This window comes from Cupressus sempervirens, chromosome 2, assembly GCF_028749045.1.
Source record: "Cupressus sempervirens isolate cs-2001-9-10 chromosome 2, ASM2874904v1, whole genome shotgun sequence".
NCBI lineage: Eukaryota > Viridiplantae > Streptophyta > Pinopsida > Cupressales > Cupressaceae > Cupressus > Cupressus sempervirens.
This window is the reverse complement of record NC_143119.1, coordinates 749541564-749567307: the sequence shown is the minus strand read 5'-3', so window position 1 is coordinate 749567307 and position 25744 is coordinate 749541564. Positions and strand designations below refer to the sequence as shown.

Below are 25744 nucleotides of genomic sequence, written 5' to 3'. Positions count from 1 at the left end.
TTAGAAATATGGTGCTCCACACATGAGGAACACCAGATTCTAAATCTATAGTTGAGATCTAAGTTGTTCCTTGGTGATCCATAACAAAAACGGAAATTGGTTATCCATAACCAATTTGATATAGAAGAGAGAGTTCATCAAGTTTTTCTTACTTCTAATATCTTGAAACTTATTATCAATTGGGTTCTGCTCGAGTAGCAAGGCCATAAGGTTCTCATGTCCCAAAAGTGGGATTAATGTAGTTTCTATGTTGAGTTGACTGACTTATGTGGCTTCTAAGTTGAATATATGTTAAATGGGGAGGACGTCCCCCCTTGTGACCTCCAGCATCTTACAAAGGGGGAAAAAATTATTTTTTATTTTTTTTACTTATAATATTTTTTATTACTATTTTATATTCATTTATATTTTAACATCTAACTTCAAATTTATTTTTACTCTATTTAATAAGATAAAATTTGCTGACTAGTATAATTTGAATTTACTCACAAATGTTTCCTGTATTGTATAAGTTGATGAGCTTGTTCCTAATTTTTTCTTAGCTGAAATCAAACACAAACATAAACCTGATGACATAGTTTTAGAATTACAGGTTATTGATTGAATACAAATTTCCATTCTAAAGAGTGTGATACACTAGTTGACACTTCATTATATTTCTTGTTGAACCATGAAGAAAACCTAGAATGAAAACTTATAAATAGGGTACAAAACTGATTATTATTTATACAACAATGGATTACCCATTAAATATTGTATGGCTGTTCGAAATCAGCAAAATAAAAACTTGAAACACATAACAGTGGATGTACATGGAGAACCATAAAGAACGCTTGCAATGAAAAAAAAAATCAAATTATGCAAATCTGATTTGCATTTATGCAACAATGTAACTACCCACAAAATATTATGCGAGTGTTTAAACTTTAAACTCAGCAAAATAAAAAGTTCAAAAACATTACAGTGGGATGCACATGGAGAAACCCTTTCTGCAAAAAAAAAACTCCACAATCAAAGAGAGGCGCAATTATTCAAGAATAAAATACATATGCAACACACTAACTGCCTTCAATCTGAGATCATTCCCACAACACCTATGCACTTATAAAATAGCATGACAAAACAACTATTCCGTGCCTCCAGTTCACAGACAAATGGGAGTGGGATATCACAAATGGCTTCCCAAAACAGCATGACATCAAACCATTTGTAAAATGCAAAAACTCCCGTCCAAAATGAAGAGGCTCTTCCAAGAATGGTAAAAGTAAATTTCGATGAGGCCATGAATCTCCATACTAATTATAGGCAGCATCTTTGACTTCTATTACCTCCCAAGTGCCCCATACCCCAAAGTAGGCATCCAAACTCAACCCAACTCATATAGACCCACCAAAAACTTGCAAGATGTGCCACTACTCAATTTGTATACCTCAGCAGAGCAAAGCTAAAATAACTTTGTAATCTCCACTGCCCACTCCATCTCCTTTATAAATGCTATTATAAATGAAACCTCTGAACATGGATATCCAAATATCCATCCAAGACTGTTGGTGACGCTAAATAATTAAAGTCAGATTGCAATTAAATATCACTCTACCCTAACAATCTTCCAGATTGCAATGACATCCAAAGGAACAATAAAATATATCAAGTACAAAATCCAAGGCCCATAGCCTTCCTGCATCAGGAGAACTTTGTCGTGTCACTTATTCTAAAAAATAGCACTTATTAAAAATAGAATGTTCTCAGTAATCAAAAATGGTAAGCCACGGCCATGAGACAGCTTTGGAAAAAACAAATTTAATATTTTATTTGTTCCAATGAAATTTTCATATTTTGTGTGCACGAATATTAAACTAAATAAAAAAATGAATAGTAAATTACTCTTTTTGGCTTAAGGACTTTTTGGAGTCTTTTGAACGCTTGTAGGAATAGAGAATCCTATAACTAATTTTTGCCTTTTTGTAACCAACGAAGCTAACTGGTAAAAAATAGTAGTCAAGGGTGATTTTTGGCAACTAATTGATGAGGATCCTATATTTAAGGCTTTGGAACCTTGGACACCCGCTTGAGCCATTTTCATATATAACAAGAAAATTTGTCAGTTCGACATTATTGCATGTTCATCTTTTGATCCCACAAAACTTATAAATTGTATCTCTTCAGTGGCTGGTAAAGCATTGGATATGGTGGGTTGCGGACGGGATTTCCATAGAATTCAGGTGATCTGAAGATGGGAGGACTTATATTACAGCGAGTAATCCCATCTAGAGGTTGTATTTGTGCAGAAAGAGTCGGCACTTTCGGCAGTTTTCAGTGTTTTGGTTGCAGGGTTTGTTAGAGTAGTTTTCAGAGTTCCTAGTATAGGTTTGGAGTTTGCTACAGAGTAGATTGTAGGAGTAGCAATGCTTTATTGTCATCTGGCTATGTATAATCTCTTATAGGCATCAAGATCATACAGTGCAAGTCTGGAGGGTTTACAGTGCATTTTTGGGCTTTTCAGGTGTTCCACACTCAGTGAGGTTGTCCTGTCTAGTGTGGATGTGCAGTAGGAGCTTAGAAGTTATTGCAGAAGTCGTTGCACATGGAAAATATCTGTAATGGACCTGTATTTCTGTAACAAATTCTAATTAATAATAATTTTCAGTTTATGGTGTCCGGAGTAGTTTAACTTTCAAATTGCATTGTTTATGAAGGCCAATACAACTAATATTCCAAGTCAACAAGGAGGATATTAAGAAATAATTACAATTATCTCAACAACATGGATATTCAAGTACAGCTTCCAAAATTTTAGTAGATGCACAAAATAATTATGCTCTAATTGCAATTAAATATCATACTATCATAACAGTCTTTTGTGACATTACTCAATGCAAGGTGGTCAATACAGAGTCTCCGTGTTCCATTCTTTTTCTTTGCAAGAACAATTGGGCTGCCACATGGCAAAGCACTTACACGAAAGTGTCTTTTCTGAAATAACTTATGTATCTGACTTTTGATTTCATCATTTTCTAATGTTGATCTATATTCTGGTTATAGGCAATGGTGTTACTGGTATCAAATCAATACAGTGCTTAAACTGGCAATGTAATGGAACCCTAGTTGGTAACTCAAATATATTATGACTTTTTGTCAAAATTTGGTCCATTGGTCTTTATCGCTTTGTCATAGTGGTCATCGTGGCATCTGAGTTACAGACAATTGTTTTTTTCCTGTGGGACGAATCATAAGTGATACAAATATCTTCTACATTGCTTTGCACTAATTAAAGGTGTAGATTGTGCAGGACTTACCTCTGGTATTCAGTGCTTTCTATTCACCAAGTTTGACTGTCACACTACATGGTCTAGATCGATATACACCATGATGTTGATACCTGTATGGCTACCCCAACAAAACATCAAACATCTAGAGGAGCTACATCACAACTTACCTCATTTTAAATCATTTGATAGATATGGAAGACGACATTGCTTGTTCACTTGAATAGCTTGCCCTCAGCATACCTATCACATAGAGAAGGGTTGTTTGTGTATTGTTGTCTTCAAATTTAATCTTTTCACAGTCTCAGCAGAAATTAAATTATTTTGACTACCACTATCAACAATAAAGTGTGGAACCTTTCCTCCAACCACATCTATGAATGAAAAAATCTCTCCTCATCCTCACGAGGCAATATTTTTGCAATTGGCAACCATAACATATGGGTCCGCCTCAGTGACATGTTCATTATCTTTTTTCTCACAAGAGTTTGTTGGTTCAGGCTCAACATCTTTTACATGTGTCTGCATCATTAGATTCATTATAGTTCTGCGATCTTTAGTTTTATGAGAGACACTTTTATGAACTTCACACCACATACTTGTATCTTGTCGTGTCTTCTTTGCACCCCATTCCTTCTTTGTTGGTAAATGGGAAATGACTCTTTGAATGTTTGTCTCCCTGCAGGTTTATTACTTTCACCTTTCGATCTGTTGTTCATGAAATAATCTCTCCTTTCTTTCTGCTTGTATTTTTCCTCAATTTTTGAAGCATACTTGAAAGGACTAAATAGCATTTAGACTATAAAGCTCACTCTGATATTTCAGAACTCCATGTTTCTCAAAGTCTTTGATGCCAAGTTTTGCCAAGAATGCGTGCAATGTTTTATCAAGAGTAGCTTCTTTTCAATATCTGATAAATATTGAAAGATATTCATAGAACAAGTAAAGCCACTCAAGATACTGTTGTCAAGAGTAGCTTTACTCAAGAGAACGTAAAATATGCTGTCCAATCACCTTCTTGAGGCATGAAGCGTGGAAGACATTATGAATTCGGTTGTCATCTGGCAACTCTAGTCCTTAGGCCACTTCACCAACTCTCCTCACTACCATGTATAGTCCATAAAATTTGGGCTTAAGTTTTTCTGAACCACTTCTTTTCAGTGAGCTTTGCCTGTATGGTTGGAGGTGTAGAAACACCATGTGTCCAATCTCAAAAGATCTCTCGGTTCTATGGCGATCAGCATAAATCTTTTGCTGAATTAGAGCATGTTGAATACTTCCTTGAGAACAAGGAGGACGTTCTACAGATCTTGTAACCAATCTTTCAACGAAGTCTTATTGTCCTCTAATGCTAGCTCAAGGAAAGATAGTGGCTTGTATCCGTAGAGAGCTCTAAAAGGTGACATGCAAGTAGTCATGTAGTATGTAAAGTTATAGCAATACTCTCCCAAATACAACTATTTTTCCCATGCTCTTGGCTGTCCTACTACGTAATTATGGAGATAACGCTCTAACCATTTATTTACCACCATTTTTTGCCCGTCTATCTGAGAATGGTAGTTGGTACTAGGTGTCAACTTTGTCCCTACGAATCTAAAAAATTCTTGCCACAACGCACTAAGAAACATGTTGTCCCTGTCACTAACAATGGTCATTGGTAGACCATGCAATTTGAAAACCTCTCAAAAAAACAATTATGCTACTTGAGAGGTTGTCCAATCAATTGAAATGGCATAACAGTGAGCATATTTAGTGAACTTGTCAACCACAACAAAGATGCAATCCTCACCTTGCAGTCTCGATAGTCTGGTGATAAAATCCATAGACATAATTTCCCATTTCTGCCCAAGTACCGATAGTGGTTGCAACAAACCAGCAGGCAACGTGTGCTCAGGTGTATTCTGCTAACAAGTCAAACACTCCCTGATATGTTGAAAGACATCATCCTTGAGGCCCTTCCAATGGAACCTCTCTCTAATATGTCAATAAGTCTTAAAATAACCTAGATGACTGAATGAAGACGTATCATGTACAACCTACATAATCTTGACCTTAAGTTTAGATTCAGGAAATAGATAGATTTTGTTTTTATAATATATTATATCATCAATAACTCTGCACCTATCTTTCTGAATTTGTCCATCAACAATCTCACAAGCAAAAGTGTTTTTGGAATACTGAACTAGAAGTTGAGATTTTCAATCAGCTGAAATCTCTGATATGGTGCAGCAAGTAGAAATAGGTGGCCTCTTGGAAAGTGGATCAGCTAGAAAGTTATTTTTCCCTTTGACATGCTCGATGCCAAAATCATTAACCTAAACCTTGCTCACCCGCTTTTTTTGCCTCTCATTCAGTTCCTTCTACTCCAAAAAATAGCACAAGCTATTATGGTATGTTCCCACCACAAATCTTCCACCTATTGAGTATTGTCTGAATTTTGCCAAAGTGTGCATGATCACCGACATCTCTTTATCATAGGAGGAATACAATCTCTCATGCTCCTTCGATTACCTATACTCATAAGCACCACACCTATACCCTCTCCTGAAGCATCACTCCAAAACAAAAGACCTAAAGAAATCCGGTAGTGCTAACACTTGGAAAGTACCATCGAACCACTTGAAAGCACCCTTCTTAGTGAGATTTGTGAGTGGTGTTGCCAATTGAGAAAATCCCTTAACAAATCTCTATCAGTAAGAACATAACCCAAGGAATCTTGTAAATCAGAAACATTTCTAGGTAGCGGCCAATCCAATATTGCTTGTATTTTCTCCTACTTAACTTTGACTGAGTTGGCCCTTATCACATGCCCAAGGTATAAAATCTTTGTCAAACCAAACTTGCATTTGGACTATTTCACAAATAAAGAGTGTTGTTCCATGATACCCAAAACCTATTCTAAATGTTGTAAGTGCTCTTCCCATGATTTGCTAAATACAATGATATCATCAAAGAACACCAAAACATACTTACCCAACTGCTCATTAAAACTGTGGTTTGTACATGACTGAAATGTAGCAAGTATGTTGGGGAGTTTGAAAGGCATCACCAAAAACTCATAATGACCAGTGACATTTGAATGTTGTCTTATGCACATTCTCATCATGGCCCCGAATTTGATGGTTTCCCAAACAACGATCAATCTTTGAAAAGTAAACAACTCCATGCAACTCATCCAGTAACTCATCAATGCGCAAACTAAGATACTTTTTCTTAACAGTCCTCTTGTTTAATACCCTGTAGTCAATGCACATCTGAAGAGTTCCATCTTTCTTCTTAACCAATACCGCTGAAGCAGCAAATGGGCTTGAAGTGGGTCTAATGTGTCCCATGGCAAGCAACTCCTTAATCGTTTTCTCAATCTCCTCCGTAAAATGTCTTGGATGGTAATAAGGAAGAGTAATGACAAGCTCAGCACCTTCGTCAAGTTCTATCTAATGCTCGGTTCCCCGATCAAGAGGTATGCCGAGAGGAATGTCCTCAAAGACCCCCTTATGCTTATCCAACACTACTTGTATATCTATATGATGTTGTTGTCCAAATATGAAGTAGATTTGGTGGACATAAAACACTAGGCTGCCCACTCAATATCATCGTGTCTCAGAATGTCCTCCATCTGATTGAGCTTAGACAATCCTAGGCCCTCCCTTTGTCATGGCCTTGAGAATGATTTGTTGATCTCCTCACATAAACTCTAACTGCCTATGATCATGATCAATAGTGTACCAACTAAGTGTCTAAAGCTACTACAGACCCAAGATGGCGTTCATCCCACCTAGCTCAACCACATAGACATTAGCTTCTAAGGTTTAACTCCCCACATAGATCCTAAGAGGTGAAATATTCCCAGAACAGTTAAAAAAGATCTCCCCCTACAACCTTACCTTCAAATTCAAGAAATGCTTCCACTTGGAGTTTTTGTTTTGCTATTGTACTTGCACTAATAAAGTTATGTGTAGTTCCAATACCCACTAAACAAACAATTTGCTGCCCTTTAACGATTCCCTGTAAAAGGATAAGATGGTTTGTAGGTACTCCTTAAAGGGTGGCAATGGTAGGTGGTTGATCAGAAGCATGTCTCCCATCTGTCTATATTTGGGGCTGATTATGGTTACCTATATCATCACTGCTATCAGACCTTTTGTCCTCATTTTCACCATTGGAAACAACCTCAAAATAATGAACCTTACCCTTCCCAAGGCACCTATGATCAAGGGTCCAAGGTTCTTTACATGTAAAACATAATTTCTTACTTAACTCATTTTTGGATTGAAAATCCAATTCAGGTGGTGTGGTCTTATTCTGCTTTGCAGAGTTCAGACGATTTGAATCCTTTAATTGGATTCTTAGGTAGCTACAATATTGGAGTAGTATCTAAATCATGTGGGATCTCAATATGCAGTAAGATACAGTTTGTCTCGTGGTATTTTGCTTCACCAAGTCTATATGATCCCTGTTGTTAGTGATTAAGAAAGTTCCTAAGTGGATATGATAATGTGACCCATTAGAAGTGTTCCACCTCTAATAATTAGTTGTGTTCCACGAGGACGCGTCCCCTGGGGTTTTTTCCTCGTAATCGTACCAAGTACAAAACAGGGACGTGAGTACCCCTTTTTACCATCTCCTGAATCGTGCCAAAAGGCTGATTTTGGGTACCATCCCCGAAACAAGGTTTCCAATTTGCCAGGAAACGGGGGTATGGAAATCCGTACCAAGGACCCCAATTCCCGTCCCTCGACCATCCCCAATAACTATTCCCATCCCCTTTTTCCCAGAACGGCAAGAGTAATTAAAAAGGTTTAAAAATATATTTTTTTAGTTCTCTCCCACCCGCACAGGCCCCACATGGACGTTGGGGAACGATAAGAAAACCTTATTTTAGCTTAAAAACACAAAAGACTCAAGTCTTTTTTTTATTTGGAGTTATTTGCTAGGTGGGAAGAGGAAGAGGAAAACAGCAGCAGCAAGAGAGGATTGCATTTTGGAGGTGCAGGAGGAGGTTTTGCCTTCATTTCTTCTTCATTCCAGGTATGTATTTTATTTTCTTTTTGTTTAATTTAAACTTTCATGTTATTTGTTGTCATTTTTCATCACATAGAGAGGGCATGTTGAATGAAACATTCAAATGCTTTTTTTTTGCATAACTTGCAGCAATATAATACATTACGAAATCCAAAAACGTAGCAGTAGTGAGGGTGAGGGAAGTAGTGATAGCATGGATGTTGCCATGCAAGAAACTCAAGTGTCACATTTACAAAGAACTTAAAAAGACCTAGGGAAGCCATGGATGATTCTTCGGCTGATATAGTCCCTATGAAAGATGCAATGCCCAATCCGTTTGAGTGCCCTTCCAAAGCCCTCAAAAAATATGCCAAAGGCCCATACAACTCTAAGAAACCTCTCCTGCAAATTTGCCACAAAAGTAGACAGCAAAAGAAGAAAAAATTGAGGGGTAGTAGGGAATGGGAGTGCCATATATGTAAGAAACATTATTTTGGGAGCTACACAAGAGTGTATTGTCATCTTTTATAGATAGGTGGGCAAGGAGTGAAAGGTTGCAAAAAAATTACAGCTGAAGAAAAACTTGAGGCCAATAGGTTGCATGTGGAGGGGGAGACATTGAAAGCAAGGGGTCAAATAAGTACCCCACCCACACCAACATTCACTCCCACTAGCACTACTAGTAAAGGGAAGGGAAAGACCCAGAGAAAAATGTGGCTGAATTAACATACAAGCAAAAGAGAGAGCTGAAGAGTCCATTGGAAGATTTCTTTTTGCTCATAGTATACCATTCTATGTTTCTCGTTCCTCATTCTATAAACAAATGTGCAAAGATATATATGTTGTTGGTCCTCATTTATTCCATTAGGAGAGACTAAATCACGCACCACTATCCTTGATAAAGAATACTCAAAAATAAACATTTTGATGGAGGATGTGAGACAAACATAGATGAGTGATGGCTTTTCTATCATTATGGATGGGTCGACCGATATCAAACATCGGCCACTCATCAATCTTATTGTCACTACTACAGTAGGGGCCTATTTTCTTAGAGCCATTGATTGTTCAAGAAAAAGGAAGGATGCATCCTTCCAATTTCAGATTTTGAAGGATGCTATAGAAGAGGTAGGGGCTTCAAATGTTGTGCAAGTAGTCACTGATTCAACTCGAGTGTGTAAATCAACTGGATTGGTAGTAGAGAGCACCTATAGACACATTTTGTGGACCCTGTCTTGTGTACATGCATTATATAACACCTTGAAGGACTTTGGAAAAATTGATTGGATAAAGGCTATGGTGTTCGAGGCTAGAGATGTGCAAATATTTATTTGCAATCATCGCACATCTCTTGCATTATTTGGGACCTTTTCCAAGAAAGAATTCCTCAACCCCGTGGACACTAGATATGCCGGTTATTTCATTTTGTTGGAGAGGATGCTTGAGGTCCAAGAGGCCTTACAATCCATGGTGGTCAATGTGGAGTGGAATAGATGGCATGAATCAAGCACCCTGGATGGAAGAATTGTGAAAGGAAGAATCTTGGATGATAACCGATGGACCACAATGAGATAAGAAACTTAAATAATTTACATCATAATTGTTATTGCTGACTTAATAAAAATATTTATGATTTAAGCATTTGCTGATTTTTTTAAAATTATGATGTTTCTCACTTGTAATTTGCTTTCATTTGCAAATGCATTTGTTCCTTCATTGACTCTATTGTGCGTGTCATTAGATATGTTGATACTGACTCTCCTAGCCTTGGAGAGATTTATGAGACCTTTGATAGCATGCTTGGGCAAGTGAAGCAAGCTATTAAAAACAAAGAAGCTACTTTGGAGTTCTATGAGGAGCATCTTAAGCCCATTGTGATGAAAAGGTGGAACACTATGAACACCCCACTTCATATGGCAGCATATGCAGCCAATCCTAAATGGTATGGACAAGGCCTAGAAGAATGCCTCATCGGCTGATGAGGAGGTGAGTCTAATTTATGTTTAACTTTTAAGATTTCTGATTTTTTAATGTTTTTAAATTTTTAATTTTATTTGTAAAGTTTCTAAATTCTAACTTCTAAATTTTTGTTTGTTCAATATAGGTGAAGGAGGTTTTCAAGGCCCTTTCAAAAATGTATAATTCAGAGGATGTTGCAAACATTCAAGGCCAATGGCTTGACTTTGCCAATATTCGTGGTCCAACTTTTGGTAGACCAAAGGCGAAGACTAATTGAGCTACATTAGCTCAAAGGGACCCGATTGGATGGTGGACATGGCATGGTAGAGATGCATCTGAACTAAAAGCTCTTGTCGTTCGTCTTCTTTCACAGGTTGTGAGTTCCTCTGCTGTAGAGAGGAATTGGTCTACATATAATTTCATCAAATCAATTAAGAGGAACAACCTTACCTCTAGACAATCAGAGAAGCTTGTAGTTGTTCACAATGTATTGCGACTACAAGAGCAGCAAAGTCTTCAGTATTGATAGACTTCAGCAATACATTGGGATGTTAATCCCAAATGCAATGTAGATTGATGAGGGTGACACACCTTCACGTCTGCTTGGTGTTCCATTGGATGAGGACCCTCTACCTACCCTTGCCAATGATTCAGAAGAAGAAGTTGGCGCTGATCTTGATTTAGATATAGATTTAGATTCCTAGAGTACAGTCATATATTTGGCTTTCCACTTTGTAGATACTCAAATACATTATTGCTTTTAATTATTGTGGAGTTGGACATCTCATTTAGATTTCTAGTATTTATTTTATCATTAGGTCATTTTGATTTCATGCATGATACATTGATACTTAGAGCCTTGGGTATTTTTGCTATATGTATGCGATATTCGGATATATCATATTGTCATTTGAATTTTGATAGCTTTTAATTTCATGTATTGATCTTCTAAAATATCTCTGACTCTATGGTGAATGGTTTATCAATGTTATGATATGCATATTTGAATTTTGTCTCTAATACTATATATAAAAAGATCCCCTATGTTTTTAATTCCTTCGCTTCAAAGAGGAATCGGTCTACATATAGCTTCATCCAATCAGTTAAGAGGAACAACCTTACCTCTAGACGATCAGATAAGTTTGTGGTTGTTCACGGTGTATTGCGACTACAGGAGTGGCAGAGTCTGAGTATTGGCAGACTCCAATACTATGTTGGGATGGTAATCAAGAGGATGCAATGCAGATTGATGAGAATGACACACCTCTAGGGCTGCTTGGTGTTCCATTGGATGACGACCCTCTACCTACCCCTACCAATGATTCAAAGGAAGAGGTCGGCACTGATCTTGATTAAGATATAGATATAGATTTAGATTCCTAGAGGACAGCCATACATTTGGCTTTCCGCTTTGCAAATACTCAGATTCATTATTGCTTTTGATTATTATGGACTTGGACATCTTATTTAGACTTTTAGTATTTACTTTATCATTATGTCATTTTGATTTCATGCATAATACATTGATACTTAGAACCTTTGAGCATTTTTATTAGATGTATGCAATCTTCGGGTATATCATACATCATATTGTCATTTGAATCTTGATAGTTTTCAATTTCCATACATTGATCTTCTAAAATGTCTATGACTCTATGGTGAATAATTTATCAATGTTATGATATGTATATTTGAATTCTCTCTCTCTCTCTCTCTCTCTCTCTCTCTCTCTCTCTCTCTCTCTCTCTCTCTCTCTCTATATATATATATATATATATATATAATCCCCTATGTTTTTAATTGACGTCCATTAAGGTTTCGTCCCCTAAAGTTTGGCTTCAACCCGTACCCATACCAGAAACATGTCCCCGTCCCCTCAAATGTCCCTGTCCCGATAACTCCGTGGAGCATGGATAATTGTTGCATAGTTCATAATTTAACAATGCTCATAGGATGGTGTAAGTTTTCAAGCACAAGTCCTTTAATCTATTGCTATATCTCACAGACTTACAACTTCAATATGCGATACATGGCTTTCATTCAAATGACAAAGTTTGGATGTGGCTTTACTAGAAATGGCACAATACTATTAGAAAGGAGCAACTGTAGCATTCCTAAGTTGATTTAGTCAATGTGTGTAAGGCTCTCAATGACACAAACGATATACCGAACCACATATCTCACTCCTAGTAGTCTCTACTATGCTTGTCCAGCTACAGAATGAAAGTGACGACCTCCCAATTAGATCAATCTCAAGCTTAGTTTTGTGTGTGACCTCATCCTAAACTTTGTTATGGCTTGGTAGTTTTGTCTACCGCTGAGCGTATAGACTATACAATCCCTCCTGGCCGAGTGTAGTGAATGACATCCAAGTCATCCAACACTCTACAATACCACTATGAGCTATCTTCCTTCAACGATCTGCAGACAACTCAACTTCACATCAAAATCATACATAAAACTACAATCAGGATTGTTGTCTAAATCACAGGAAGAAGGGATTTCGTCCTTCAATAAAGCTCAAGCAAGAAACTTGAGCAGAGATAATACCTTTTGCAAATTCCAAAAATTGTTGTCTCCTTCAGCCTTTGTAATCTACTATATTCACCTTTGGTAGTTTCAGCATTAGTTACCAAATAGTAAACATGCACAATAGCTATAAGGAATCTTGACAGGAATCATAAAGGAGGTTGACTGAGGGTTAAAAATGTTGGACACCTTTTGAAGGTAACGTTCAACCATGCCATTCTTAGGATCGTCCAGACACCATCGTGACTTGGTCAAAACATACACACACATCTTTCTGGGGGACACTCGTTAGAGTAAGTCAACTAATGTTAGCTATGGCCTCCACATCATCCCTTTTTTGGCCCATTCTAGCGTATCGAGATGAAGAATAGACTAGGAGTTGTCGATGCGAATCAGGTCGAGGTGGGGGACATGACAGTCCTCCCTTCTCAAGACCGCTTGCCCCGAAGCAATTGCAGTGCGGGGTGCTGCAAAATGTGCTCACCTTCCCAGGTGGCATCGTCGATGGGTAGACCTTCCCAACATGCCAAATACTCCCTAAACTTGTTTCTCAATCGTTTCTCCCTTATTTCTATTACCTCAGCAAGAACAAACTCTAAATTCCCTTCCTCATCCGATGGCGGGTAACCCAAGTGAACTCATGATATGTTGTCCAAGAGCCTTCTTGCGGGATGAGACATGAAAAACATTATGAATCCTATTGCCCTCTAGTCGCTCCAACACATTGGCCACCTCCCCGATCCTTCTCATCACCCAGTACGATTCATAAAACCTCAGCTTAAGCTTCTTTATGCCACTATTCTTCAATGAACTTTGCATGTAGGATTGAAGATGTAGGAACACCATGTATCCTACCTCAAAAGATTTCTCAATCCTGTGACAGTAACCATAGATCTTCTACTAATTTTGAGTTCACTGCATATTCTCTAAGAATCATGAGGATATCTTGTTGTTCTTGTAACCAATCCTTTGCCAGGGGAGCCCAATTATTTGTCAAGGCCAAGTATATGAAAGATAATGGGTCATAGCCATATAGGGCTCTAAAAGGAGACATGTCGATAGACACATAGTAAGTCAAATCATAGCAATATTCACCCAAATACAACCACTTGCCAAAGCTCAATGTTGTCTTGAAATATAATGCGAAGATATCCTTCTATCCACTTGTTTATTATCCCCTTTTGTCTATCTGTGTAAGGATGGTAACACTTGCTTGGGATCAGTTGTGTTTTAGTTAGTCTGAATAGTTCAATCCAAAAGATGCTAAGAAACCTATTGTCTATACCACTGAAAAATCATTTTGGGAAGACCATACAATCTAAAAACCTATTTAAAAAATAATGTTGCTACCTATGAGGTTGTCCAATCAACTGTCACAGCAAAGAAGTGAGCATATTTTGTTAACCTGACAACTACAAGAAGTATGTTATCCTTACCCTACACCCTTAAAACCCTGTTGATGAAGTCCATGGATGTAGTGTCCCATTTATGCTCAGGAATCGGTAAGGGCTGCAATAAACCATCTTGATACACATGCTCTAACTTGTTCTACTAAGAAGTCAAACATGCTCTAACATGTTGAAGGACATCACCCTTAAGGCCCTTCCAAGAGAACCTCTCTCTAATTTGCTTGTATGACTTCAAATACCTGAGATGACCTGTTATCAAGTTGTCATGTCCTACCTATAAAATTTGATCCTAGAGTCTACATTCAGGAACCGATATTATGTTTTTGTAGTAAATTACATCGTCAATGACCTTGTACTTGTTGTCCTGAATCTGCCCATCCATCACCTCACATGCAAATGTGTTCTTGGAATACTAAACCAAAAGTTGACGCTTCCAATCAGCTGAAATCTCTGACATAGCATAGCAAGTGGCACTAGTTGGTCTCCTAGAAAGTGCGTCAGATACTACATTGTCATTCTCTTTGACATATTCAATGTCAAAGTCATAAGCCTGAACCTTGTTAATCCACTTTTCTTGCCTCTCGTTCAGTTGCTTCTATGCCAAGAAGAAACATAAATTGTTATGACCATTCTTACCACAAACCATCCACCCACCTTGAACCTAGCCAAAGCATGCATAATGGCTAATATCTTCTTAACTAGGTGGAATACAACTTCTCCAACTTCCTCCTCTCATAAGAAATAGGATGCCTATTTTGCATGAGTATTGTACTTATCCCTTTACTAGAGGCATCACTATAAAACAAATGGTCTTGAGGAATCTGGTAATACTAATACTAGGCACATACTCATCACCTTCTTGACCTTATCAAATAACACATATGCATCCTCTAACAACCTAAGCACCCTTTTTGTGAGATCTATAAGTTGTGCCACAAGCCGAGAGAACCCCTTCACAAATCTCCTATAGTAGAACATAACCTAAGGAACCTATCAAATCCAAAAAGATTTTTGGTCGTAGCCAATCCAGCATAGCTTGTATCTTCTCTTGATGGATTTTGACCCCATTAGCTCCAATAACATGCCCAAGGCATAACATTTGTCATACCAAACTCACGTTTGGACTCTTTGGCAAACAATGCATGTTGCTCCATGATACTCAAAACTTCATCCAAACATTGTAAGTGTTCCTCCCATGTCCTGTTGAATATCAAAATATCATCAAAAAAATACCAATACGAACTTACACAGTTACTTACTAAAAATGTGGTTCATACATGACTGAAATGTAGTCAATGAGTCAGTGACTCCAAAAGGCATCACCAAAGACTCAGTGTTCATAGTGGCATCTAAAAGTTGTCTTATGAACATCCTTCTCACAAACTCAAATCTGATGATATCATAGTTACACCACCCGGGGGGACGGGGGGACGGCGAAACGAGGGGACAAGTTTCCGGGACAGGGGGACAGAGGGGCCTTAATTTGGGGACGGCGGGGGGACGGTAGGGGGACAGCGGCAGGGGACAAGAGCGGTGTATATATCTATGCATATGGTATTTAAAAATGTTAGTTATGAAAATATGTATTGCAATATAGGATGTAAAGATGTAAAAGAGTGAATACTTGAAACATTGCATTGAATTGGAACATCGAACATTAAACATAAATAGTCGAACTTGCAAATAGTGAATAGCAGGATGTCCCCCATCCTCGGTGGAGGTGGTGGAATCTAGTGGCACCGCTGGGGACGGGGAGACGGAGTCCCCAAGTCTCCGGTGCGTTGAAGTCTCCAAGACGTCGAGCAAAAAGGGGGGGGGACGCGTCCCCGTGTTACTATGGATGATATCCTGGACAAAGATCAATCTTTGAAAAGTAAACGGCCACATGTAACTCATCCAATAACTCATCTATGCAAGGAATGGGATACTTATCCTTGATAGTCCTCTTATTCAAGGCCTTATAATCAATGCACATTTGTAGAGTACCATCTTTCTTTTTAACCAAAATCATTGGCGAAGCCTAATGTATTCCATGTCTAGTAACTCTCTAATGGTCTGCTCAATCTCCTCCTTATGATGTATTGGGGGACAGTATGGCATAGTGATGACCGGCTTTGCAGCCTCCTCCAACTCTATCCCATGCTCAAACCCACAATCAGTAGGTAGGCTTGGGGGAATATCACCGAACACACCCTTGTGCTTATCTAGCACTGACTAAATATCAATGTGATGTTGTCTTAAATCCGAAATGGATTTAATGGAGACAAAGTAATGTGTTGCCCACTCTATATCGTCATGTCTCAATATGGACTCCATTCCATGGGCTGAGACAATTCTAGGACCTTTGTCAGCCATGGCTCTAAGAATGACCTATTGTTCTCCTCTCATAAACTCGATCTACTTATAATCAAGATCAATAGTATACCTGCCAAGAGTTTGGAGCCACTATAGACCTAAAATAGCATCCATCCCTCCTAACTCAATCACATTCGTCGTCAATGTGTAACTCCCAAGCTGAATATTAAGTCGTGGGACCATCCTAACACAATTAAATAGATCTCCACCAGCCACCTTAACATCAAAATTGGTAACTGCATTCACTTGTAGCTTCTTTTTGGCTACTTTGGAGGCACTTATGAAATTATGTGTAGCTCCCATATCCACTAAGCAAACCATTTGTTGCCCTTTTACCACTCCCTGCAGATAGGTAATCCTAAGAGGGCAACAACTATAGGAGGTTGATCTGAAGCTTGTCCCTCAAGTGTCTCTATCTTGGGCTGCTCGTGATTGCCTTTGTCTTTTCTATCATCAGATTTGTTACCTTCATGTTCATCATCCAAAACCACCTCAATAAAGTGTACCTTACCCTTTCCAATACACCTATGATTTGCGGTTCAAGGTTCATTGCATGTAAAGCACAAGTTTTTTCTTCTTAGTTCATTCTTGGACTCAAAATCTGACTTAGATGGACTAGCCTTGTTCTGATTTGAAGACTTCAGATTGGTCTTTGCCCCTTTGAATGGATTTTTAGGGGGCTGAGCTGTTTTTGATAAGCTATTCAAATCAAGTGCCATCTTGGTTGCATCTTGGAGAGTACTGGGTTTTAGCACTTTAAAAAACCCCTTGAATTTTTCACTTAATCCCTCCACAAATAACATTACCTTTTGATTTTCAGAAACGTCAGAAACCATGACAGATCTCTGTTGAAACTCATTAATATAAGTGTCCAAAGCTCCACTATGCTTACATTGCGCTAATTCTCTCTAATAGACTTCTATGTCCTTCCTGTCAAACCTAGCAATTAACTTGTTGCTAAAATCCTCGTATGAATTAATTTACCATGATCCTGGGTAACTAGTTCGTGATGCCACCAATAATAAGTGGTCTCGTCCAAGTGCATGTTAGCAAACTTAATTGCCTTAGTTTCAGTCATGGGTTTTAATGTGAGAAATGTATCCAAGCCCCAGTTGCAGTTTTCCCACTGCCATCAAATACTAGTAAAGTTAGTTGTGCATAGCATGCTTCAAATCCTTGTTTGGGCCTCCAGGCCTTCTATCTTGTCTAGCTCTTACCATCTCCCTTCATTGTCCCAAGTACTAAACAAAGCTCAAGTTTGCCTTAACATGATCGGGGAATAGATCCTGCTCAATGTGCATAGTCATAACATCCTCTAAAACAACCACTGCTGCCCCCACATTCCCCACTTCTGCTTCTTCATTGTTTTCAGCAAATATTGGCATCAATGGTCTATCTATTGTACGTGTAGGTGCTCTAACGCCATCTGGAATTCCAACTAAACTTCCATATTCACTGTGATAGCTTTGACATCTTTTTGGTCCTATGTTTAACTGATGTACTACCTCAATACGTTGTTGTAGAGCATCAGCAACATGGCTCTTTCCTTCCTGAAAAGATCTCAAGGTTTCCCTGGCTTCTCTGTCAACTTCATCGGCTTGATTTGCAGCTATTTCAGAAGTTGAATGAACTCCCACAATCTCTGAGATTGTTCTTCCTTCTGGTATCACAGGAGGTATCCAGATACTACGCGGTTCCCTATTATACTTATGCATTCAAGAAACTTCTCACCAAATAGCAGGCTTGCTACTTTGATACCATTATAAAGTCCTTGTTAGTGATTAACATATTTCCTATGTGGATACAATAATGTGACCCATTACAATTGTTCCACCTCCGATAAATAGCATTAATGCAGTTATACTATATTTATGTTAAAAGAGATTTGTTCTCAATAAGCAAAGCCAACAGATCTATTGGTTATAAATTATGTAGAATACTTCAAAATTAACAATGCTCATACAATGGTGTAATTTTTCAAACACAACAAGTCCTTTAATCTACTGCTATGTCTCACAGACTTACAACTTCAATATGTGATACATGGCTTTAATTTGAATGACAAAGTCTGGATGTGACTTTACTAGAAATGGCACGATACTATTAGAAAGAAGCAGTAGAACCTGTAGCATTCCTAAGTTGATTTTGTCAATGTGTATGAGGCTCTCAATGACACAAAGGATATAACCAACCACGTATCTCACTCCTGGCAGTCTCCACTATGCTTGTCCAGCTACAGAATGAAAGTCTCGACCTCCCAATTAGACCAATGTCAAGCTTAGTTTTATGCGACCTCAATCTGAACTTTGCTATGGCTTGGTAATTTTGTCCACCGCTAAGTGTTACGACCATACAATCCCTCTTGGATGGCTGTAGTAAATGATGCCCAAGCTGTCCAACACTCTACAAAACCACTGTGCGATATCTTCCTTCAACGATCTGCATACAACTCAACTTCATGTCAAAATCAGAGTCCAACATAAAACAGTGATCAGGATTGTTGTCCAAATCATAGGAAGAAGGGATTTCATCCTTAAATAAAACTCAAGCAAGAAACTTGAGCAAAGATAATACCTTTTGTGAATTCCAGAATTCATTGTGTCTCCTACACCTCCATCATCCACTATATTCATCACTAGCAGTTGCAGCGTTAGTTACCAAATAGTAAGCATGCATGGCAACTAAAATGAATCTCAACAAGAATCATACAGAAGGTTAATAGGGGAGTTACAAATACTGGACATCATTTGAAGGTAACGTTCAGCCACATCATTCTTAGGATAGTCCAGTCAGCATCATGACTTGATCAAAACATACAGACGCATCATCCAAGGGCCCTCATTGGAGTCGACCAATGTTAGCTGGGGCCTCCAAGTCATCCCCTTTTTGGCTCATTCTAGCCTACTGGGATGAGTAATACACTAGGAGTGGCTGATGCGAATCAAATCAAGGTTGGGGAAATGACAAAGTCCCCTAACATCAGTTGCTAACTGCTGAAAATGCTTTTCAACCCAACACTACCTATCACTGGGTATTCATTGTACTTCCTATACCAAAATACACAGCTAATAGGGAGCTTTTTCTTCATTCAACGATATCAGAAAACACCAACAATATTGCCCGCATATTCATCACTATTTTAATTCAATTGTAAGCTCTGTATGAACCTACACTCATAGAAATCGCCCAAGTTTGCATCCAGACGATAAAGTCTACAGGTTTTCATCTCCAAACTTAGATAGCCACAGCATGACCAAGAAATCCTTTCTCAAAAAAATCTCATCATATCCTCCCACAGCAAAGTCGAGCTCCTTAATAGCCAACGCAAGTAGCAGTTGATGCGTTACCAAACTTCGAGCATGCAAAGCCTTTACTGTAAGTGTTACATACAATGCCAATTATGTCATCTACGAGCCACAAAAGTTGCTAAACATGGAAAATCTGAGAGGCTAAGACTCATGATAACATGACTTTTGAATCTTTAATACGCATAATATTTATGTCCAATGTTGAGCATATTAAAGTAATAATAACCGGTCACTTACCACAGTTAGAAGGAATTATATTATGGCCTCTCGACATCCCTTTTTAAGTGTATCCACTAGTCTATCAGGGTGAGAAATAGACTAGTTACACAATCTCGAAGGCTATGCCAAAGGAGGGGACATGACAGTCCTATAGTTCTTATTCTCCTTTCTCATCATGTCTTGCCATATATTTAATCGTTCTTCCTCGTTATCTATACCCTTTGAATTATCTATCTAATTAATTATCACTGTTATCGAGAGGCACGCCTTCCTCCTCCAAATGCGTCTCCGATACATTCAGGTCTCAAGGCTCCTCAAAAATGGCTGAAGACTTCATGCCAAAGTCTCTGATTCCAAAAAATGAAGTCTCTCACTCATCTCTTGATTAAAAACAAATTTAAAATACAAAATTAAGTCATTTTATGATTTTGATCCTCATTTTAATGATCAGAGCCTTGTGGAGTACAAGATACAAGATAGATTTCTGATTTACAATTCTGAGCTTTTTGTTTGCATATCAGCAGCAATGTAACATCAAACTATATATTTTTTAATTTCAAATTTCAATATGTAATGATAATCTCAGTGATTATTAATATGATATGATGATATGCAATATGCAGAATTCAGATATTACTACAAGATATGCAATGTGAGTTTTGAACTATTTGACTCTATATTAATATGAAATAACTATTTAGCATTAGTCTTTGACTCTTTAAACTTTTAATGTTCAATATTCATTCTTATTATTCTCCATTGGTCTTGTTTTCAAAGCAACATGGTATGTCTTAGAAATTATTTAAATTATATTAAAAAATGTTATGTCCCATATTTCTATAGTTAAATTTTTATAGTAATTCTAGAGAGTTCAAAAAAAGGAACTTACAATGAAAACGGAAGGCTAAGCCTCACACCGAAAGAGTAAGAGTAAACAGTTATATTAAGAGTAACAAAAAAAATATAGTCAAAAAAGATACTATGAATAGCTAATGCAAGAGGTCAGATAATTAAATTATTACTAGTTAGTAAATTAATTAATGGAAAGATAAATAAATGATTATTAAACAATATGAATACTTTGTATTTAATATATTACACAAACATTCAATCTTATAGTCAATATAAATATTTGACCTCAAATATAAATGTTATAGATATTAACATCGTATAAATATTATACTTAATAAATTACTATACGTTTGAAATTATAATATATAAATTAATTAGATATAAATAACAAAATACTAATATAACCAACGTAATAATAATAAAATAATGAAGAAGGCAAGAGCCTACAACACAACGGTGAACTGTGAGCCTCTAAATTGGAAGGTCTTGGGTTTGAATCTACTCAAGATTAACTAATAATCGAAATAATTAATCACAACAAATAATAATAATTAACCTTGACTTCGGCCTCTTACCGATCAAAAATAATAATAATAAAATAATGACGTGAGTTATAATTATATAACTAAGAATAAATGTAGAGATGACATCGACCAAATATTCCCTGATTATAAAGAAGTCTACCACTATAAGGAATGACTTAATAGATGATTTAAAAAGGCTAACATCAACTAGCACATCAACCATTGATAGCGTTGTTCCAGCCTGCATGCTGATATTTATCAAAGGCAATTAAATATTAAGTCAGCAATCATTAAAGGTGATCGTTAAGGATAAGTAGAACAACAAATACTGAGCATGTCATTATTCAATGAAAAAAGTGTGATTAGAAGCTTCAACAAGGTGGCGATCAGGCATGAGATATGTCTCATACATAGAAGCTCTTCATCCAAGAGCATAGATATATAAAGGTTTTCCCCAACAGTCATTGGCATCAGAGATCTTTCTTATACAGACATTTTCAGTATTCTCTCCCCTGATGATTTAAAAAGGCTATATCAACTAGCGCATCAACCATTGATATCATTGTTCCAGCCTGCACGCTGATATTTATCAAAGGCAATTATATATTAGGTCAGCAGTCATTAAAGGTTATCGTTAAGGATAAGTAAAACAACAAATACTGAGCATGTCATTATTCAATGAAAAAAGTGTGATTAGAGTCTTCAACAAGGTGGTGATCAGGCATGAGATATGTCTCATACATAGAAGCTTTTCATCCAAGAGAATAGATATATAAAGGTTTTCCCCAACAGTCATTTAGAGGCATCGGAGATCTTTCTTATACAGACATTTCAGTATTCTCTCCCCTTCAGCAAAAACTCATTGTGGGAAAAACAGAGATACACACAGCGATCGATATAAAAAAAATAAGGAAAAACATAAGAAAATAATAACCTGGATCACAGAAACAAATAGGATACAGCACCAATCAGTATGGGGTGAAATGAGGAAAGACAAAGGAGTCTATTGTGACAGCTGCTTTGACAGGGAAAGGCAATACGAAAGGGAATTGGTGCAGACCATTCCTTTATCAGCAGCAGCCAATCAGTTTGTCAGACAAAGCTTAAATATATATTTATATTTCTATCAGTAAATTTATTTCTGTACCAGGTATGTACAGAAGCCTGAAACTCTTGATGAATATACTTACAACATACAGGTCAATATTAACAATTATATACAGCAATCACATTCAATAGGGAAGGCGGTGATGTTTCCAAGAAGGGGCTTGTATAAATCCATGCAATGGCTATGTGTCCCAATGGTGATGTTTCCAAGGAGGGGCTTGTATAAATCCAAGCAATGGCTATGTGTCCCAAGATAGGGTAGGGGTCAGCGTTCAGGAAGCCTTGAGGGCAAGTCCCAAGGTAGGATACGAGCTTAGACCTGCAAACTTTGAGGGAGCCCATTACTGTTGGTCTCTAGGCACCTTGAGTAACACCTACTCCTTCCGTCATTGCGCAGAAATAGTAGTAAAATTGGATATGGGGGTATTAAATTATTAATGTTACATACAAATAGTTAAATCTGATTAAGAAAATTAATAATTCTTTATGCAAGTCTTAGCTTGAATCATTGTTTCCTAGGACATACAATGTAGAATTAGACTTAAATGTGTGATAACCATGTCTAAACCTATGAGGGACATTACAAAAGAAAAATGCTGTCTCCAAGTACCACCATCTCCGATCTCCTATTTTTGAAATATTGCCATCTCCAACTACCCCCATCTCCTATTATTGAAAAATAGCCATACTGGTACCAGTACCGGATACCTCCAAATCATGAACACTTACAACTTAAGAGATACCAGATCTTAAAATTTGGAGGGGCAAGTTTTTTTAGCCAGACTTGAAAAGCCACTAGAAAGGTGAGGATTTCTAATCACACCATCTGCTCGATATTTTAGGGAGCCTTTATTAGTAATAGCAATCTTCGTGAATTGGATTCTTCCTGAAATTTTCATTATTTAAAGTTTTCAATGCAGAGTCTTTGAAAACCTCAACAGAGGCAGAAACTAATGTTGCGTGCAACTATTTTTACTGCAAATTTCTCAAGAAAAAATCTCAGTGGGATCCATAAATTATATTAACACCTCTTCACGATAATATATGCTCTTAAAATCGGGTAGATTTTTAAAGTAATTTTGCATCAAATACAACATCGACATGACACCATATTGCCCTGATGTAATTTATTGCATAGGTCAGAAACTTCAAGAGGAAGGTCTTCGAGAAATATGTGAGATCATTCAAACCCAACAATTCATATCACAAGTTGGAAACAAGACATCACAAACTTCTGTGCTCTGATGCTCTTAGAGGAAGAACAATAAATATTAAGCATATCCCAATGAGTAAAGAAAAAAATCAATTAAATTGATATCATACATGGTATGGACACCGCTAGACCAAACCCCCGTTTTACTGGCTCGAGTTTTTAACTTAACTAGTTAGGGGTTTCAAGATCTCAGTAGCAAGTATATAATCTTCAAGAAAACAGATGAAGTACAATTAGCTTGTTAATAAAACATATAAACAAGGCCCATGTCTGAAACGGGCTCATATCCTTAACTTTCGGCCATCAGTAAGATAATGAGATATTTCGGAACTGAAAGTAACTATTCTTATTCACGAAGTGATCGTTTAATTAATTCAGAACATACGTGATCTTTTCAAAGAGATAATGGTTTTAGGGCACATTTGTGTTGGAAGTGCATTGAAATATGATAATTTTCTGTAGTCAACCGCATAACATGATTTTTTTCCAGCATTTCGAGATGATGATGACCCCACGTAACAGGCCTCAAACGTAGAAAATGAATCGCAGCGAACAACTGAATCCTGAAACTGACACATACTTTAATTTATCAAAGTTCTGATTTCTCTCAAGAATGTTAGAACAGCTACCAAGATTCTCATTTACATCATTACAGAGAGTAAAATATGAGAAGGTGCGTCACTCAAGAGTCGAGAAGAAATTCAGAAGACTGCGCAGACGAGTTCTGTAACAAATTTTCCCTTAACTAGATTTTAGAATATACCGCAAAAGAAACTTAAAATATGACCGGTATCAGCTATGAACATGATTATTCCTCGAATTTATGCCATCTACGCACATGATTATGATGATTACTTCTGACATATACCAGAACCCGGTTTTAAAAAACCCTAATTTCTCAACTCTTTGCATTTTCACACAAATTTTAATCTTCTAAACAAACGACTGGGCACTGCAGGAGAAAAGAGAGGCTAACCATGGTCACAAAAATGGCAGCTGCGTCAGTTGACACGGATGCTAACTTTCAACAGGGTCAAATGGACGCGAAATTCAAATCTCCCAGCTGCAACCATAGCCTTTACGGCAAAAGCCTCGACAGAGTAAAACCAAAATATATATACTACTGAAAATAACTGTTCAAGCTGCGAATGGAATGAGGGCCGTAATAATGGAGAAAGCAAAATCTGCAATGCCGAGACCCTGCAATCATTACCATATCTGGCTGCGAAGTGGGACCAAGTTAATCTTTCATGGCGGTGCAAGCTATTAGCTTTAAAAGTCCTTCACCTTTCAGCAATAACAAACAATGTTTATTCTATTCCTCGCTAACTTCTGAAAAGGCCCGCAAGATGTCTCTCCCAAATCCCACCTGCGAACTACGCGCCATTTTTTTTAATCCTCAAAATTAACGCAGAGCATAGCCAGCGGAAACGAAAAACGTGCCGTAGCCATCGAAATTAATTACTTACTTTGTTAGTATTGGTAATAATTGGGTCGGGCCAGCGCACGCCCGGCTTTGTCGGTCGTTTGCCTTGATTGTCTTGCTTGAGATTCGAAATGTACTTCGAGACGAAGAAATCATGTGAACGTTTTTTGTGTAGAAAGGAAGTGTTGTCTCCACGGATTTACACCCATGTGCAACTTTTGTTGGAAACTCTGGGAAATCTTTTCAAAGATTTTAAGAAGAATGAATGAAAGCATGCTTTTAATAATAATAATAAATGTTCATGAGGTCAAATAGTTTATGAGAATTACATATAGTCAATATATTTAAAAAAACCTAAAATTTAAAATAGAAGGCTTCATCAATTAGATTTTTTATTTTTTCTAAATAGTTTGTGTGTATCTTGATCAAGAAATCTTTAATCTTTATTATTCTATCTTTAAGGAGCTTAAGGTGTTCACATTTAGTGTATTTATGTAATTGATCAAGAAGAATGAATGGGTTGATGTCCTCCAAGAAATCAAACAATTTATGACATTGGGAACAAAAACATTTATG

At 37.3% G+C, this 25744-nt stretch overlaps 1 protein-coding gene across 10 annotated transcripts in view; it reads right to left on the bottom strand.

The window, feature by feature from the left end:
* LOC149575589 (myosin-11-like) overlaps positions 1 to 25351 on the bottom strand; it is a 329180-nt gene extending 303829 nt beyond the window's left edge. For 7 of the 10 annotated variants that reach the window (XR_016360188.1, XR_016360187.1, XR_016360189.1 and 4 more), the window contains exon 1: positions 24719 to 25201. Coding sequence is in view for 7 of the 10 variants with exons in the window: in XM_089815350.1 (XP_089671476.1) it covers positions 24719 to 24721 (3 nt within the window). In the remaining 3 variants the exon portion in view is untranslated. The other 3 variants (XM_089815351.1, XM_089815353.1, XM_089815354.1) reach the window with 3 other exon arrangements.
* Positions 25352 to 25744: the final 393 nt, after the last annotated feature.